Source organism: Bos mutus, chromosome 23, assembly GCF_027580195.1.
Source record: "Bos mutus isolate GX-2022 chromosome 23, NWIPB_WYAK_1.1, whole genome shotgun sequence".
NCBI classification, from domain to species: Eukaryota; Metazoa; Chordata; class Mammalia; order Artiodactyla; family Bovidae; genus Bos; species Bos mutus.
This window is the reverse complement of record NC_091639.1, coordinates 7,097,169-7,115,661: the sequence shown is the minus strand read 5'-3', so window position 1 is coordinate 7,115,661 and position 18,493 is coordinate 7,097,169. Positions and strand designations below refer to the sequence as shown.

The following is an 18,493-nucleotide window of genomic DNA, read 5'->3' as shown; positions in this document are numbered from 1 at the left end:
AAAAACATTTTGTATCTTTCAAAGTATACATGGGTACAAGGTTTACAAGTTTGCGGATAAAATGAATAGCCAGTTACCTCCACTAGGCCAGCATCTTTTGTGGCTGCCCATGTGGCCCCAAATACATGGCGAGAGCTCTATCATCTCACCGCGGTAGTTCTCTTGCCTCTCTCAGATCTGTTCCTTTGTTCCCCTCACTCTCTAATGCTGTGTTTCCCTCTCTGCTATTTTTCTTTCCCCACTTCTTTTCTTCCAGTGGCAGCCAAATTAAGAGGCTGGCACTCGTGCCTGCTAAGTGCCTGCCAATGTGCTAAGCTGTAGAATGATAAAGGTGAAGAAACAATATCCTGACTCTCACCAATTTAAAAGATGTGAATTGTTTCAATAAAATACAGTGGGGGCTGAGATAAACCTTATAAGTCAAGGGTTAGCACACCCTGGCCCCTCAGGTCAAATCCCATCTGTCACTTGGTTTTATAAATAAAGTTTTATGGAAACACAGATACAGCCATTAGTTTACATCTTGTCTGCGACTGATTTGGGACTATGAACACAGAGTTGAATAGTTGCAACAGAAACTCTAGGGGCCAAAAAAGCAAAAAATAAATACTACCTGTTCCTCTACAGAAAAAGTTTACCAAACCCTGCAATCAACCACCATTTGCATTTGTTGCTATTTTAAAAGCAGATGAACACCGGCAATTCTTACACACAAGGTGATCTCAAATGTTAAACGAAATTAAAACACAAAGTCCTCTGTCTTTTGTTAATCAGGACAAGAAAGAGAAGATTAATCAATCATACCTTCACACTTTCTTCAACAGATATCAAGAGAAACATATTTTGCTTTTTTAAACTACCATTTTCAAAATATATTTTTTTCTATGTAAATCAACAGAAAATCACATACCTGTTTTCTGGGCAGAATCTTCAGGAGTTAAAAAGGCAGAACTACTTTGAAATTCGGTTCCAGAAATTTTGGGAGGTGTGACATTATTTTGCCTGGAGGAATCTTTCCGTAAGGGTGTTAGAATTTTAACCTAAAACATAGTACTTTTTACAAAGTGCTAACAGTCACAATCACTCAAAGCAAGTTATCAAAACATTCCAAGACACTTCCAATTTCCTTTTTAAAAATGTTTAAGAATTGGACATGATCCATTTGAAAAAAGAAACAGTAAGACCATAAGATCCCAGGGCTAGAAGCACATTAGGTCATGAATCAATAAACTAACTCAAAGCTGACTCTAAGTTCTCAAAGTGTGGTCCCAGACCACAGCCTCAGCAGCACCTGAGAACCTGATGGAAATGCATATTCTTAAGCCCCACTGACAACACACTCAATCAAAACTCTGGGGACAGGACGCAGCGATCTGCATTTCTGGTGACCATTCTGGTCATTCTGATGATCACCAAAGTCTGAGAACCACTGCTCTAAGCCAGGAGTCAACAAACTACAGCTCTCCAGCTCAATGGGAATGAAGTTTTTGTAAACAAAGTTTCATTGGAACACAACACATCCGTGCACTTGGGTATTGCACGTGTGGGTGCCTGCATGCTACAATGGCAGAGTTGAACAGTTGCATAGAAACCACCCGCCCCATACTGCTTGACCCTCCACAGAAAAGGTTTGCCAACCCCTGCTTTAAGTTCTTTTCTTAAACTCCAGCACAGAGACGTCAGTGTCAGCTACCAATGTCTCTATAAAGACAGCAATGCCCTCACTGAGAATCACCACAGACTTCCTGGCAGCTGCATATCTTAAATCTGTGGATTCTTAAAGCTTGGAGGTTTTTTGGTACCTAGTTTTTTTAAAGCTGTATATTGTTAAAAACTGTTCTTTGTGCCTATTTCTTTTTTTTTTTTTTAAGATTTTTTGATGTGGACTATTTTTTTAAGTCTTTATTGAATTTGTTACATACTGCTTCTGTTTTATGTTTTGGTTTTTTGGCTCAGAAACATATGGGATCCTAGCTCCTCAACCAGGGATCAGACCTGCACGCGTTGCCCTGGAGCCAAGTCTTAAGCACTGCACCACCAGGGAAGCCCTTCTGTGGTCTATTTTTAACCGATAACTCCTTATCTCAGGTTGAACTCCTCAACAAATATTTAGGTACTTGCTCTGGCTTATAGTTTGAGCTATAAACACTCCCTGTCGTTGCAGAACATAAGAGTCCCCCTGGGCAGATGGAAGAAGGCTGGTAGGGGGAGGGCAGTAACAAGCTATGATTAGAGCGCTGTGCTGTGCCAAGTCGCTACGGTCGTGTCCGACTCTATGTGACCCCAGGGACTGCAGCCCGCCAGGCTCCTCTGTCCACAGGATTTCCCAGGCGAGAATACTGGAGTGGGTCGCCATTTCCTTCTCCAGGGGATCTTCCCAATCCAGGGGTCAAACTCACGGCTCCTGCATTGGCAGGCGGGTTCTTTACCTCTAGCGCCACGGCCAGATCCCATTAGGGCACTAAACACATTATATTTTCGTACAGGTGGGCAGGGTGCTGTTGATGTCCTCAGAATCCCAGCACTGCTGTAGAAAATCCTTAAACACTTCACACTATATTCTTTAGTGTGTCTGTGTTTTCATGTGTATATGCACATTTATACAGAAGTGTATGTATTCTATATATATGTACAAATTATATATAATATACATATTATATACACGTGATTATGTATCACATTATATATCATATATAAAATATATTTCATATATACATGATTATATGTTATATGGCAACCCACTCCAGTGTTCTTGCCTGGAGAATCCCAGGGATGGGGGAGCCTGGTGGGCTGCCGTCTATGGGGTTGCGCAGAGTCGGACACGACTGAAGTGACTTAGCAGCAGCAGCAGTGAAAGTGAAAAGTGAAACTAGAAAATTCTTGAACACTTTGCACTAATTCTACAGTGTGTGTGTTTTGTGTCTGCATATACACACACACACATAAAAATATGTGTTACATATATACAAGATTATATGTGTATATATGTATATGTTTTATATATGGTATATAATGTGATATATAATCATACACATATAATATATGATATATATTTATATACATGATATATTATATAAAATATAATCATATACACACATACAAGGCCAAAAGCCAACTGCTAAGAGAGGTAATTCCGCTAAAAACATGGTAAATTAATCTTGGAATTGGTCTGGAGGACACTCATGTCCATGTTCTTAACTGCTTTCCTATAAAACAAGTATAACTGAAGGGATTTAAGAAACCTTCAGGGTTTATTCAATATTTATGTAAGCCTGAAGGTATTTCAACCTCTGGCAACATAAAGATTTAAATAATTAAAATCTATGTGAATAACATGTCCACAAACTGAAAACTAAGAGAAAAATTAAATCAAGAAGTTTAAAATACAAATTCAAAACAGCACATATTTGTAGGAAATCAGAATAGCCCAGATTTCAAGCATTCTTTGTAATAAACATCTTTCAATAAATTTTCAACCAAAAAAAAAAAAAGATACTAAATCTTTGCCCAAGATTCATATTAAATGTGTGGAACTCCTTGAAGTTTCTACTGAAAGTGGTTTACATACTAGTAAACCACTGGTTTGTTATTTTTCTCTTCCAGAAAGGAGTTTTTTTTTTTAAATAAACGTAGTTCAAACCTAAACAGATCAACTTGTTTCAAACTTACCCCATAAAGGGCACATGCAGCACAGAAAAAATTTACTCACTTGATCTTTCTCAAGGTCACTGCCACTACTGGGAGGAAAAAGAGGCAAGACTAGAAGGAAAGGAAAGGAGAGCCCAGTGGATACGTTTACTTACGAGAAACACAAAATACTCTCTAGAAGCAATCCCCACTTCCCACAGCTTGCTGAAATGTCTAACTCTCTAATTATTAAGCTTTGTTCTTCTCTGGCCAGCAGGAATTCTTTGCTCCAGATACTGTTTCTGAACGCTCTTCCCACGTTCTTGCTGTTGTTGTTCAGTCGCCAAGTCGTGTCCGACTCTTTGCGACCCCACGGACTGTAGCACGCTAGGCTTCCCTGTCCTTCACTATCTCTCGGAGTTTCCTCAAAGTCGTGTCCATTGAGTCGGTGATGCCACCCTACCATCTCGTCCTCTCCCACCCTCTTCTCCTTTGAGCTGCCATCTTGCCCAGGGACCGGCCCATGTTCTTCTAGCTTTACCTAACCAGAATACTTCCTCTTCTCCATACTTCTTCAAATCCTATTCTTTTCCCAAGGATTAGCTGAGGTCCCACCTAGCCTTCCTTGAAGCTTTTTCTGAAGATTTCAGCTTAGGTCAGCTTACATCAAACTCCTCTTACCTGAACTCTTTACTCCATTTATCTGTAGTTCATATTTCACAATTATTGGTCAATTCCATATTCTTTAGTACTGTTTCACATACGAACATTTTCCCTTTCCCGTGTAACGGTAGCAGGATCACGTGATCATACATCTTGTTGATACCCTTTCTCATCACATCCCGCAAAAGTAACACCTACTGATTCACTTGAAAAGTGACTGGAAAGAAAACACATATCAGACTTACTTCTTAGGCTGCTTCTTCCGGTTCTTGTCTTTTTCCTACTAGTATACGACTTCAAGGATTTCCTTTTTCGGTTACCGGCCCAAGACAGCTCACTGCCGCTACTACTTGAATCTTGATTACTCTCCGAGAAAAGGTGTTTCCTATAATCAAACTTTTACAAACACAGGTGATACATGAGAGCTGCTGAAAGGATGCCAGTAGCATTTATGTACAATTAAACACATGACTATGAAGTTAGGCAAAAGAGAAGTAACTCCTTGAGAAGACTGGGCTGTCTTACACAATAAAAGGGCACAGAAGTACAGAGAAGGGAGAAAAAGAAGATGATTATATCCTTAGACAGCTGCTGTTGTAAAAGATAACAAAATCCCCTCTAATCATAATTGTAGAGATGGTAGGTAACTTTCCAAAAGCTGATGCACCTGATTACATGCTATCACCAACTTCAAAATGCTAGCCCATAGGACTGAGAACCACAGCTAAAAGAAAGCCAGAAGGAACTTTGCTTGTTTGGAATCCATGATCTCAATTTTAGGAACAAAAATCTCATTTATTGTTCACATACAGATTTCTTTTTTAGTGCACTGACGATAGACTTAAAGCACTCTGCTTCCCACAAGAAGAGCAGCAGAGATGGAAGCGGACATGTAGGAACAGAGCAACATCATTGACTTAGAACAAAACATTTCTTTTCAATTCATTAACACTTCTGATTCTATTCAGAGGAAATCTCAGCTGCTAGAAAGTCTTTAACACTTCTCTTTTACTTCATAATCTTCTGTTAAATTTACTTTTAATTTGGAGGATAATTGCTTTACAATATGGTGTTGGTTTCTGCCACACAACAACATCAATCAGCCTTAAGTATACATGTGTCTTTTTTGACAAAGCAAGGACAGACGTTTGGCTCAAAGCCGAATACAAGGAGAAGTATCACAATTCGATAAAACTTTGCTATTCTCCTTGTACTTACTTGGGGGCTTTACCAACTAGTTGTTAGAATTAATGCTGATTTTCCACTTGAAAGTGAAATACTTCCTTTTAAAAAGACCTTAAGATAAATTTAACTGAGAAACATAAAGACGCAGAGCCAAGGCAAAGTTTGAAGATGGTATGCAAATAACTAAAATGGGAAGGACTGCCCAAAACAATCAAAGTGATCCCATTACCGACATCCGTGTTTCTTGCTTTCTATTATCCTCGAAAGCAGAATCTTTCCTGAAAGCAAAATATATTGAATTAACGGAAGTGTGGCAGCAACACCTTCGCCCTTCTTTTTTCTGCCATGTGCCCTTTGCCTACTGTGAGCCCAGCGCACCAAAAGTGCCCTATTCCGTGACAAACTTCTTGTCTTGCCATCCATTTCCATACATCTTCTGCCTGCCAACAATTCGCTATTTAAAACAAAACCTATGTTGAGCCCATCTCCGTGAGGCACATAAAGCCGAGGATGGCAGGACAAAAAAGGGCAAGGCAGCAGCGCTTCCTACCCGGTTGTGTCTTAGACCCGGCTGGGCGCTACAAAAGCCTTTCTGGGGATCAGTGACGTCAAGCATCTTCTCACACACGTCTTGACCATTTGTATATCTCCTTTGCAGAAATGTCTGTTGAAAGCCTTTCCCCTCCTTTTTTAATCAGATGATTTTTTTTTTTGGCTATTGAATGTAGGCATTCCTTATATTTTTTGGATATTAACCCCTTCTCAGATAACATGGTTTGCTATTATCTATTTGCTAGCATACAGAAAGAAATTTGATTTTTGTATACTAATCTTTTTTTAAGGTTTTAAAATAACATTTATGTCTTAAAAGTTAACACATGCATAATAGGAAACCAAAAAACACAAGGAGCGAAAAAACAAAGTGATTCATAATCACAAGTACTTTACCACTTGGTGTGTCCTTCTAGGTCTCTTGTATCTTTCAATTTTGTTAAATTGGGGAGTTGTTTAGTGGGGACAGCATTTCAGGCGGGGAAGATGGAAAATGCTCGGGAGATGGGCGGAGGTGACGACTGTACATACAACAATGTGAGTGCACTTACTGCCACGGAACATACACTCACAATGTGAAGATGGCAAACTTTACATGATGTCTATTTTATCACCATTTTTTAAAAAGTCAGCCCTATACTAAATGTTATTGTGCATGTGTGTGTAGTCTGAAAAGGGATAGAATAGGATAATCAAAGAGCTAGTTTAAAATCCCACTTGTTGCCAGTCCAGGTTCGATGCACGATACTGGATGCTTGGGGCTAGCGCACTGGGACGACCCAGAGGAATGGTATGGGGAGGGAGGAGGGAGGAGGGTTCAGGATGGGGAACACATGTATACCTGTGGCGGATTCATTTTGATATTTGGCAAAACTAATACAATTATGTAAAGTTTAAAAATAAAATAAAATTAGAAAATAAATAAATAAATAAAATCTCACTTGGAGACTATAGGTAGACGGGGAACTTGAAGGAACTTTGGGAGACCAATGTAAGTTAATGATCACCCCAGAAAGCAAATGGAAAATCATGAAGCAAAGCAGGCTTGCTTAACAATGAAACTAACAACAGAAATACACATCAAGTCAATGATGTTTGCATCCTGCCGGTTGAGGTCACTAGGTTAATGATTCCTAGGACATGCTCCTCTGCATACATTAAAAACAAAAATAGAGGGGAAAGGTGACACTCCAAAGTGGAAACCCCTCATCATACCGATTGCTGTTGTCTAGTCACTAAGTTGTGTCCAACTCTTGGCGACCCCGTGGACTGTAGCTGCCAGGCTCCTCCGTCCATGGAATTCTCCAGGTGAGAATACTGGAATGGGTTGCCATCTCCTTTTCCACGGGGATCTTCCTGACCCAGGGATCGAACCCACGTCTTCTGCATTGATTCTTTACTGAGTCACCTGGGAAGCCCCATTATACTGATACCTGACATGCTTTACCATAGTCTAGCATACATAACCATTCTTCTGCTGATTTGAATAGTGCCATGATGGTCCCAGTTTGACCATGCAGAGACAAGAAAACTTCCCAGCCTGACATGGAGGAGGAGCCGATGATGGAAGCTTAACTCAAAAATAAGGAAAATGGTGGTCTTCTCCCTGCTGTTCCTTTAATTATAAAAATGTAACTTGTGAAGCGCTCAAAGCCCTCTCACCTGCCTGCAACTCGCACCTTTTTAGCAAGAGCGTGCTCGGCCGTTTCTGACTCTTTGGGACCCCACAGACTGTAGCCCTCTATCCAGGGAATTTTCCAGGCAAGAACTAATAAACTCTTTCCTTACCTGACACTCTGCTTCTCATTGAGTTCTTTATGCATTGAGACAGAAAAACCTACGCTCTTCTGAGCCCTGAATTGCATTCTGTGGTTTCAGTCTGAATGTAAAAGCAGTTGTACGTGCTGTTTTACTTATTTCAACACAAAAGAGCTAAAAAGCTCTGAGCAGTACCCAAGATTTCTTTGCCATAAAGGCATCTGAATGTCCCTTTTAATTGAGGTACTCGTTTACAGACAGAGAAACAGAGACCCAGCGATGAACAGATTACTCCAGTCTAGAAACCTTAGCTCAGAGTCTGTGGTGGTTTTGCTAGACGTTCTTGGGGAATTAGTACCCTCCGGAAGACAAAGACCTACCCTCTGCTCTACGTGGACATATTCTGCAGGATGACAAGTGAGCAGCCCCTTCCCAAAGACAAATCTAGACTTCTTGGAGCAGCAGCAACAATGTTCCACGCTTCCCAGAAGGAGACAAAGGATTCTCGGATTCAAGCAGGGCTGGGGAGTTCTCACATGCTGAATGGAGGATCAGACAGGCACAGAGAAGGGCAGCAGGTTTCTGGGAGGAACAGAGCCCCAGAAGAAGGTTGCTGGGTCGCCTGAGCCCAGCACACTTCCAAACCAGGCTCCAGCTCCCACTCCTGCTGCAGTGGGCGTGAGAGGAAGAAGTAAAGCCGGAAGAAACCTGGATTCCTCTACGGATCTGAAATGACGAAACACTGGATGCCTGGACAAGAAAGTATGACGAGAAGGAAGCAGAGTGGTGGTGTAGGTCTCTGCTCTCTTCTAATTGAAAGAGACCTCTGCCCAGGAAATGGCTAGCTTCAGCGATGATACAAAAACACTCCTTTTTAGTTCCTGGACAGCCTGACAGGCTGTAGGCTTCGAACTTTCATTTTTTAAGGTCAGACAGGAATAGATTTCACAGCGTGACAAAGAGTACTTTATTAATGTTAGTGAAAACATTAGTAAAAATGTTAGTAAAAACTAACATTATTAAAGGAGAAATAGAGCTGTTCATTGGTAAAGCATCCGCCTGCAATGTAGGAGACACCGGTCCGATCCCTGGATCGGGAAGATCTCCTGGAGCAGGAAACAGCAACCCACACCAGTATTCGTGCCTGGAGAATCCCATGGACAGAGGAGCCTGGCGGGCTACAGTCCATGGGGTTGCAAAGAATCGGACATGACTGAGCACAAATGCAGGTCCTAGAGCTGCATACGTAATTTACAACTTGGGGATTTACATATGTGAATTACATGTGTAATTTACAACTTGGAATTTACATATGTAAATTACACATGTAATTTACAATTATATATAAATGGTAAACCCTTAAAGCCCCCAAATAATAAATGCTGACACAGATACACAACACAGAAAGATATCTAATAATTCAAAGAAGAAGAATGGTGTTTGGGAGGTAGAGCCATAACAATATATAAAAACTAATGAAGTAAATAAAGGAAATTATCACTCACTGAGGATCCTTTGTGGGACTGTGTCTGGTAGAAAGAAGCAGCAGCCCACATCAGTACTGGATCTGTTCATTCATTCATTAGTTCATCCATTAGTGAAATTATATTACTGAACCTACTAATGAGAAAGTCTAGCAACCAGAACCCTCAAAGACTGTTGGTGCTAACATAGAATGCTCTAAAGACACTGGAAAACATCTTGGCAGGTTTTAAGAAGTGAAAGATACACCAACTATGATCCAGCTATCCCACTCCTATATATTCACCCCAGAGAAAAGAAAACATAATCTCTATACAGAGGAGTTTCCCAGGTGGCACAGTGGTAAAGAATCTGCCTGCAATGCAGGAGACTGGGGACCAGGAATGCAAGATTCCTGGGTCAGGAAGATCTCCTGGACAGGAAATGAAAAACCACTCCAGTATTCTTGCCTGGAGAATCCCATGGACAGAGGAGGCTGGTGGGCTACAGTCCATGCAGCTGCAAAGAGTCGGATGTGACTTAGCAGCTAAACCACCTCCACCTCCACACAGAGACTTATACATGAAGCCTAAAGGGCTTTACTTGTAACAACGAAAATACTGGAAATTCAAATGTCCATCAACAGGAGAATGGATAGACAAGTTGTGGTATATCCGTACAATAGATCCACTATTCTCCATACCACTCATAACATAAAGGAATGAACTGCTGATACAACGTGAAGAATCTCAAAATACTAGGTTGGCCAAAAAGTTTGTTCAGATTTTTCTATAAGTGATGAGAAAACCAAACTTCCTGGCCAATCCCAATAATTACAAGGAATGAAAGATGCTAGGAAAGAAAAAAAAAAAAAGAGTGCGTCCAGTTTGATTCCACTTAAGTAAGATTTTTAAAACTACAAACTCATCTATAGTGACAAAGCAGATCACTGATTGCCAAGGGTGGGGGTGGGCATGGAGAAAGAGGGAGGGATTTCCAAGGGGCAGGAAGAAATTCTTGGAAATGATGGACATGGTCCTTATCTTGATTGTGGTGATGGCTCCTGGGTGCAGACAAATGTCAAAACTCAAATTGTATACTTTACATAGGTACATGTTATTTCAATTGTATCTCAACAAAGCTGTAAAAAAAAAAAAATCACATGCATGGCCCATTCTTCAGAGGCCTACAGAGAAAAGTGGCAAATAAATTATTGCCAAGTGATACTCATTTTCTGTCTCGGAGTATCCAGTGTTCTGCTAGGGAAAACTACGTCACCAAAGATAACACTGGGGCTACAGTTTCCTCCCCCAGTGCTTTGTCAGAACTCTCCACCACGACCCATCTGTCTTGGGGGGCCCTGTAGAGCATGGCTCATAGCTTCATTGAGTTATGCAGGCCCTGTGGCCACGATAAGGCTGTGATCCTTGAAAGGGGTAGAGATCCACAGGACAAGAGAACACTCCAGCCCTGCTGAAATTATTCACAGAAAACTGCACATAACGCTCTCTCCTTGTGTGGGGCAAGGCCAGATGCAGGAAAGGGGAAAACCCAAATGGTCAAATTACAATTAACGAGTCACATTAACAACAATCTACGTGGTTTATGGGCTTCCCTGGTGGCTCAGATGGTAAAGCATCTGCCCGTGATGCAGGAGGCTCAGAGTTCGATCCCTGGGTTGGGAAGATACCCTGAAGAAGGAAATGGCAACCCACTCCAATATTTCTACCTGGAAAATCCCATGGACAGAGGACCCTGCTGGCTGCAGTTCACGGGGTTGCAGAGTCAGACACGACTGAGAGATTTCGCGTGGTTTATGACTTCTGAAAATCACTTACCTGGATGCATCGTTTAAAGTAGGAAACTGAATTGTTGCTGATGATTCTTGTAAATCTACAGAATACTCATGTTCTGAAGTAACTTCCAAGCATAAAAATGGAAAACAAAAATTGTTAAGCATCTGAAGTATTCATTGAAATATACCATTCAAGTCCTATGATAGAAAAAAAAAAATCTGACCTTTTTGTGTATCATCCAGTTTTGACTTTTTGGGTGAATTATCAGCTGTATTTGTTTGCTGCAGGAAAATGCATAAACATCTGCTTAATTAGGGTGCCTTTGAGACTTTTTGGAATCATTCTATACCTCCAAAGAAAAGCATTTGAGTACTAAGATATCAGGCTCTTTCTTCATTAAATTTGGTTCCAAGTGACTACTGGCTATTAAAAAAAAAAGATACCCACCCACAGGAGAAGGTTTACCACATCCGAGATAATCAAGAGTGTCTCATAGTCACTAAGGGAGACATCGAAGGAAGACTTACAAAAATGTCAACAGCATCATAACTGTTCAAGTTCCCCAAAAGACAGTCTATCTGTAGAAATAATCTTTGGTGTATATTTGTTTAAAAAATATGACACTATCATCACACTTCTCTACAGTCTGTCCATGTGATCAAACATAAGAAAATGGACTGAACATCAATACATGCCAAGCCTTGTGTTAGGTGCTTTACATATATTCTGTTTTTAGTCCCAAGAGGGCCACACTATAAAGCAGGTATTGTTTGTTTTCTCTAGTCACTTAAGTCATATCCAACTCTTTATGACCCCATGGACTGCAGCCTGCCAGGCTCCTCTGTCCATGGGATTCTCCAGGCGAGAATACCAGAGTGGGTTGCCATTTCCTTCTCCAGGGGATCTTCCAGGTCCAATAATTGAACCTGCATCTCCTGCATTGGCAGGTGGATTCTTTATCACTGAGCCACCAGGAAGCCCAAACCAGCTTTGTTCTATAGATGAGAAGCCTCAGTCCCAGGGATGTTATGTCATTTCCTCAAGTTCCCACAGTCAGTAACTAAATGCCAGGTCTGATTCCAGAAATGATGCTGCTTCTCACAAGCTCAGTCTCCAAATCCCAAATGAGGGAATGAGGCAAAGCCAGCCAAGTCACACATTCCACTGGAAACCCAAGTTGAGGGAAAGGCAAGCAAAAATAAGTACAACTGATGAACCTAATTTAGAGGAGGGAATCGTCAAAAAAAGCCATGCCTGGGCAGGAGAAACTGGAGAACCAGCCGGGAGAGTCAGCTTCCACCTGCCAGCACCCCAGTGGACACGGTTCAGAATCCTGCCCTCAGGTCCTTGTACTTACAGCAGGCTCAGACTGGTTATTTAAGGGGAGAGTTATCAGGTGGTGGTCATCTTCAGCCCTGGTTAACTCTGCCGGCTTGGTAGAGTCCTTTTCTTGGTCTGTACGCATGAAGAAAAGAGCAATAAAAAATGGTAATAACCATACAAAATGCTGCATACATCCTGCAAATGCTCGTCATGGGATCCACACTGCTGGTACAGCGCCATCTTCTGGTAAGAGCTGGTAATTGGGACCTGCCTCAAACACCAAAAATCTAGAGGCACCTTGGGCTTTGGGTCTAACTCATAAGAAATATTTCACCTGTGCAGGGCCAGCTTTGTGGGCAGACAGGCCCCTACATACCCCTAGCATTTGCCTCCAGCCACCCCATCATTATTTCTCCTTTGTCATTTCCAACTGACTCCCAAAGAGACTGTATCAGGTGGACAAAATAATTCAAGGTTTAATTTGCAACTTTTTTCTTCAAAGGTGTAACACATTAATTACTCTTATATGACCACAGGTTTTCAGTAACTGCTTTCAAGTAACATGTTATCACTGCTTCTACGGGGAATCCAGGTAAGAAATTTTGCTGTTTCCCAATATACCTGTCTCTATTTTGTGGCTGCTAGGAATCTCAGTGTCTTCTTTCTCTAATTCACCAAAAACGGCCGAGATTTTTGTCTGGTCAGGCATCACCTGAAATGCACACCAAAACCACATGGTTTTTAAAAGCAGTAATTCTTTTATAAATTTAACATTAACAGGTATAGAGAGAAATAGACAGCAATATGATAATAGTGAAAGTGAAGTTGCTCAGTCGTGTCTGACTCTTTGCAACCCCATGGACTGTAGCCGACCAGGCTCCTCCGTCCGTGGGATTCTCCAGGCAAGAGTACTGGAGTGGGTTGCTGTTTCCTTCTCCAGGAGATCTTCCCAACCCAGGGATCGAACCCGGGCCTCCCACATTGCAGGCAGATGCTTTACCATCTGAGCCACCAAGGAAGCTATGATAATAGTAAGGGACTTTAAATGGGGGCTTCCCAGGTAGAGCTAGGGGTAAAGAATACACCTGCCAAGGCAGGAGATGCAAGAGACGTGGGTTCCATCCCTGGGTCAGGAAGATCCCCTGGAGAAGGGAATGGCTACCCACTCCAGTATTCTTGCCTGGCAAATTCCATGGGCAGAGGAGCCTGGAGAGCTACAGAACATGGGGCTGCAAAGAGTCGGACATGACTGAGTGACTGAGCACACACAAGGGACTTTAATATCCCACTTACATCAATGGATACATCATTTAGATGGAAAATTAACGTGAAGACATCAGCCTTAAATTAATGTTAGATCAGATGGACTTGACATACACATAACATTCTACCCAAAAGCAACAGAATACACATTCTTTCAACACACATAGAATCCAGGAAACACTTATATATTAGGCCACAAAACAAGTCTTAATAAATTTAAGACTGAAATCATATTAAGCATCCTTACTGACCACACTGATGTGAAACCAGAAATCAATTACAAGAGAAAAACAGGGAAATTCATGAATATGTGGTGACTAAATGACACACTTCTGAAAAACCAATGGGTCAATGAAGAAAGCAAAAGAGCACTTAAAAATACCTTTTGGCAAATGGAAATAAAACATACCAAACTTATGCAGCAAAAGCAGTTCTAAGAGGGAAATTATAGTGATAAATGCCCACATCAAAAAATAAAGAAGAAAGATCTCAAATAAACAACATATCTTTACACTTGAAGGAACTAGAAAACGAAAATAAATGAACCCAGTTAGTAGAACGAAGAAAAAAAGAATGGAGATAAATGAAGTAGAGGCAAAAAAAAAAAAAAAAAACCAGAAAAGATCAACAAAACTAAGAGCTATTTCTTTGAAAATATAAACAAACCTGACAAATATTTCTCTGGAGTCACATATGTACTTTGACATAGAATATTACACAGCCATTAAAAAGAAGCAAATCTGCCATTTGCAACAATACGGACGGACTCTGAGGGCCTTATGCAAACTGAGGTAAGTCAGACAGAGAAAGACAGATTCCGTGTGGTCTCACTTGTATGTGCAATCTTGAAAATGACAACAACAAAAATAAGCTCACAGATACAAACAGCAGATTGGTGATTCCAGAGGAGGGGGTTGAGGGTAAAAGAAACGAGTGAAGGGCGTCGAAAGGTACAAACTTCCTGTTATAAAATGAGTATGTCAAGGGGATTTAACGTACAGCATCGTGACTATAGTTAATACTATACTGCATATTTGAAGTTGCTAAGAGAGTAAAAGTTTTCACAAGAAGAAAAAATTTCTAATAATGGTGATGACTATCAACTAGTCTCATAATGGCAATTATTTCACAATATATACAAAATGGAATTGTTATGATTTATACCTGAAACAAATGTTTTATGTCGATTATATTTCAATTTATAAAACCCCAATATGGAAATGAAACAGAAGAATTAAACACATCACCTGTTTGTCTTCTCCTAAAGCTTTAATGGAAGCTTGTGATATGTTGAATTGCAATTCAAAATGGATTTCTATTTTCGTCACTTCTTTGTTTCTGATATTAATAGGCTTCTTCAGGTAAATTTTGAGCATCTTCATCTCAGTTTCTAGCAAAAAATAAAGTCAATATAGATCAACAAACTGAAAGGGGTTGTGTTTTTAAATTTCATAATTTTAAATGACTGGGATATTTGCTCACTGTCCAGATTTTTCTGCAATGAGAAGTTGAAAAGACATTATTTAAATAAAGTTACTCTGAAATTATTTTTATCAAATGCACATGTGTTTTTATATACACACATTATGTTTAAGTAGTTAATCTTGCAGAAACAGAAGTAATTTAGCAGCATAGCAATTGAGACGGGTCTTCTAAAATTCAATCCAGTTTTTAAAAGAACGTTTGTGAATACAAAGCTATCATCTCTGACAGATATTTTACTTCTCAATATATTAAGCACAACCTTCATTCTCATTCTTTCTCTTAGATCCCACCCATTTCTATAATTCAAAATAAAATCCACCGTTTCCAATATACAAACTGAAATAATCCACACTCATCTCAACAGACTCCACTTGAAGAGAAATGGAAACATCCTCGGAGAGGCCTGCTTCTCAGACAATAGTCTCCTTGAGGGTCTCCGACCAGGACACCAGCTCTTTACTGACAAATAGTAGCTGGTTTTAATAGAGGAACCAGTTCAGACCACAATTCACAGCAAATCCAAGCGTAAGCCACAGCGAGTACAAGCTGCATTGGAAGCAGTAGGAACAAAAACTCATGAGAGCTGGCAAAGCTTGTTCACAAACTGATGAGAATGGAAAAAGGAAAAACAGACACACACCTGGATCCAGATCTGTGGCCCCTGATACTCGAAATACGGCTAGTACAACATGAGATGTGTTATAAGCACAAAACCACAGCTTATAAAGACTAGTACCAAAAAGAGAAGGTAAAGTATTTCACTGATTGTTCATACTGATTACATGTTAAACTGTGAATATTTTGGACATATTGAGTGAAATACACATTAAAATTAGTCCACTTGAAAAAAAACTTTAATGAGGTTACTAGAAAAATTTTAATTAAATATATGGTTCAGATCATATTTACATAGGATAGTGCTGGCCTCTAGTGAAATTCAACAATCCCCCAAAGGCTGATCTTACTGGACATTCAGTCTCTGCAGGGTAAGTCTCAAACTCTGCAGCAAAAACAATTTAAAACAATATCTGAAAAAGTAAATAGCTAACTGTGGTGTTGGAGAAGACTCTTGAGAGTCCCTTGGACTACCTGGAGATAAAAATCCATCCTAAAGGAGATCAGTCCTGAATATTCATTAGAAGGACTTATGTTGAAGCTGAAACTCCAATCCTCTGGCCACCTGATGTGGAGAGTTGACTCATTGGAAAAGACCCTGATACTGGGAAAGACTGAAGGCAGAAGGGGACAGCAGATGATGAGATGGTTGGACAGCATCACTGAATCAATGGATATGAGTTTTAGCAAGCTCTGGGAGCTGATGATAGGGAAGCCTAGTGTGCTGCAGTCCACGAGGTCACAAAGAGTCAGACACAACTGAGCGACTGAACTGAACTGAGCTGTGGGGCTAAATGCAAAGATACAAGGGTGAGAAAAAATAGCCCAAGAACTATACCAAACCCTCAACAGGCTCCTAAAGCACTGCCAACCCCTTAGCAGGAAGGGCTGTGCACACAAAAGGCAAGTCTTGCTCACCGAGTTTGCTATACAAGCCTCAGTTTCCTCAACTATAAAACTACCCCAAGTCACAGCTACCTCCACCAGCTCCTACGAAGCACTTTATGAATCTCAGAGTCTCCCCAAAAGGTGATATATTTATGAAGTATAGGATATTGACTTGGCAAGTGGGTTACTGAAAACCACCTCAGCAGCAAAATCCAGGGTTCAGAAACTTACAATATGCAAAGTAATATTAGGATGTGACCACAGTCAGATCCATGGGAAGTCTCTATAAAATACTGACTTCAGAGTAAACACCAATGATAAGTTATATATCTTAAATAGTAACAGGTGGTGACTATACAGTATCCCTGGTGACTCAGACAGTAAAGAATGTGCCTGCAGTGCTGGAGACCTGGGTTGGATCCCTGGGTTGGGGAGATCCCCTGGAGAAGGGCATGGCAACCCACTCCAGTATTCTTGCCTGGAGAATCTCATGGACAGAGGAGCCTGGCAGGCTACAGTCCATGGGTTTGCAAAGAGTTACTCTTAATTTATACTTATATTTAATTTAAATTTTTAGTGAGATGTTTATAAACCCCTTTCCTAGAGAGAGGGGGCACTTCCAGCTCAGCATATACTGTGACTACAGAACCGCTGGCTTCTGCTCCTTCCCATCTGTGTCACCATAAAAAATATACATTTGATCTTGACCTCGGTTCCTGACACAGAACTCCTAAAATCCATTTTAAGCAACGGGGTGCTAGAAGCATCTTTTGCTCTCATATTTGGTCTTTGACCTTGGTTCCTGACACTGGAGCTTCTAACACCCTTGGCATCTCCTGAGTGATGAGTGTGTTTTGTAAGTTCATGAGGTGACTGGGGGCTGGAGGAGCCTAGACAACTTCAGGATGCACACTGGTCCCCAGAAAGACCAAGGAATGGTTAGAGGGTTGGAACTTCCATCTTCCCAACCTTCAGGGAGGGGAGAAAAGGCCAGAGATGGAGTTAATATTGGATCATGCCTACATGATAAAGCTTCCATAAAAATCCCTAAACTATGGGGTTCAGGGTTCACAGAGCCGTCGGGCTGGTGAACCCCAACATTCCAGGAGGGTGATGCAGCCGACCTCCTCAGAAAGGCAGGCCCCTGCACTGTGGACCCTCTGGATCCTTTATTATGTATGTCCCCTATAATAAACTGATAAATGTAAACAAACATGTTTCCCTGAGTTCTGTGAACCATTATAGCAAATTATGAAACCTGAGGAGGAGCTTGTGGGAACCTCTGAGTGGTACCCGGGTGGTCAGGCATACAGGTGTCAACCTGTAATTGACTTGCAATCAGCATCTGAATGATGGGCGGTCTTTACCACCCTTTCCTTCTCCCAGCTGCACGGTGAAAGGCTCTCCTTCTGCCTCTTCCTCTACTGCCTCCTCATGCCACAACTTCCCTCTTTTTCTAATAATATTTAACAGAAGAAATTAAATAACGCAAGTGATTCTTGTTCATAGAAACTCAAATTGTGTTTATCAAACGCATCTATTTACAAATCTATTTGTGTAGTTCTTTGCATCTTCCTGGTTACTACATCTTACCAATGATCTCATTAACGGGGCCTTTAATCCACGTTTTATTAATGTATTTTTATGAGGGTCACCATGTCACCTTTTCAAAAATTATCCTTTAACAAAACACTGAAGTTAACTTATGTACCTAGGAAAGTCCAGCAAGGAACACTGGGGGCTGAGTGAGGTCCACCTTACCCTCAGGAGCCCCTTGGGAGAACCTCCAGTGAGAGTTTCCAGCTGGGAAGGATGGGTCCGCTCTCTCCAGGGCTGGTGGGGTGAGAATCAAGTTACACGTGGTCCCACTTTTCACC

At 41.0% G+C, this 18,493-nt stretch overlaps 1 protein-coding gene across 1 annotated transcript in view; it reads right to left on the bottom strand.

The window, feature by feature from the left end:
- SYCP2L (synaptonemal complex protein 2 like) overlaps positions 1-18,493 on the bottom strand; it is a 58,375-nt gene that overhangs the window by 19,872 nt on the left and 20,010 nt on the right. Inside the window, exons 11-19 of the mRNA XM_070361006.1 lie at positions 14,876-15,018; positions 12,987-13,077; positions 12,400-12,497; positions 11,266-11,323; positions 11,085-11,166; positions 5,705-5,753; positions 4,536-4,686; positions 3,710-3,759; positions 911-1,040 (exon numbers count right to left, since the gene is read on the bottom strand). Coding sequence (XP_070217107.1) covers positions 911-1,040; positions 3,710-3,759; positions 4,536-4,686; positions 5,705-5,753; positions 11,085-11,166; positions 11,266-11,323; positions 12,400-12,497; positions 12,987-13,077; positions 14,876-15,018 — 852 coding nt within the window. The remainder of the gene's footprint in view (positions 1-910; positions 1,041-3,709; positions 3,760-4,535; positions 4,687-5,704; positions 5,754-11,084; positions 11,167-11,265; positions 11,324-12,399; positions 12,498-12,986; positions 13,078-14,875; positions 15,019-18,493) is intronic.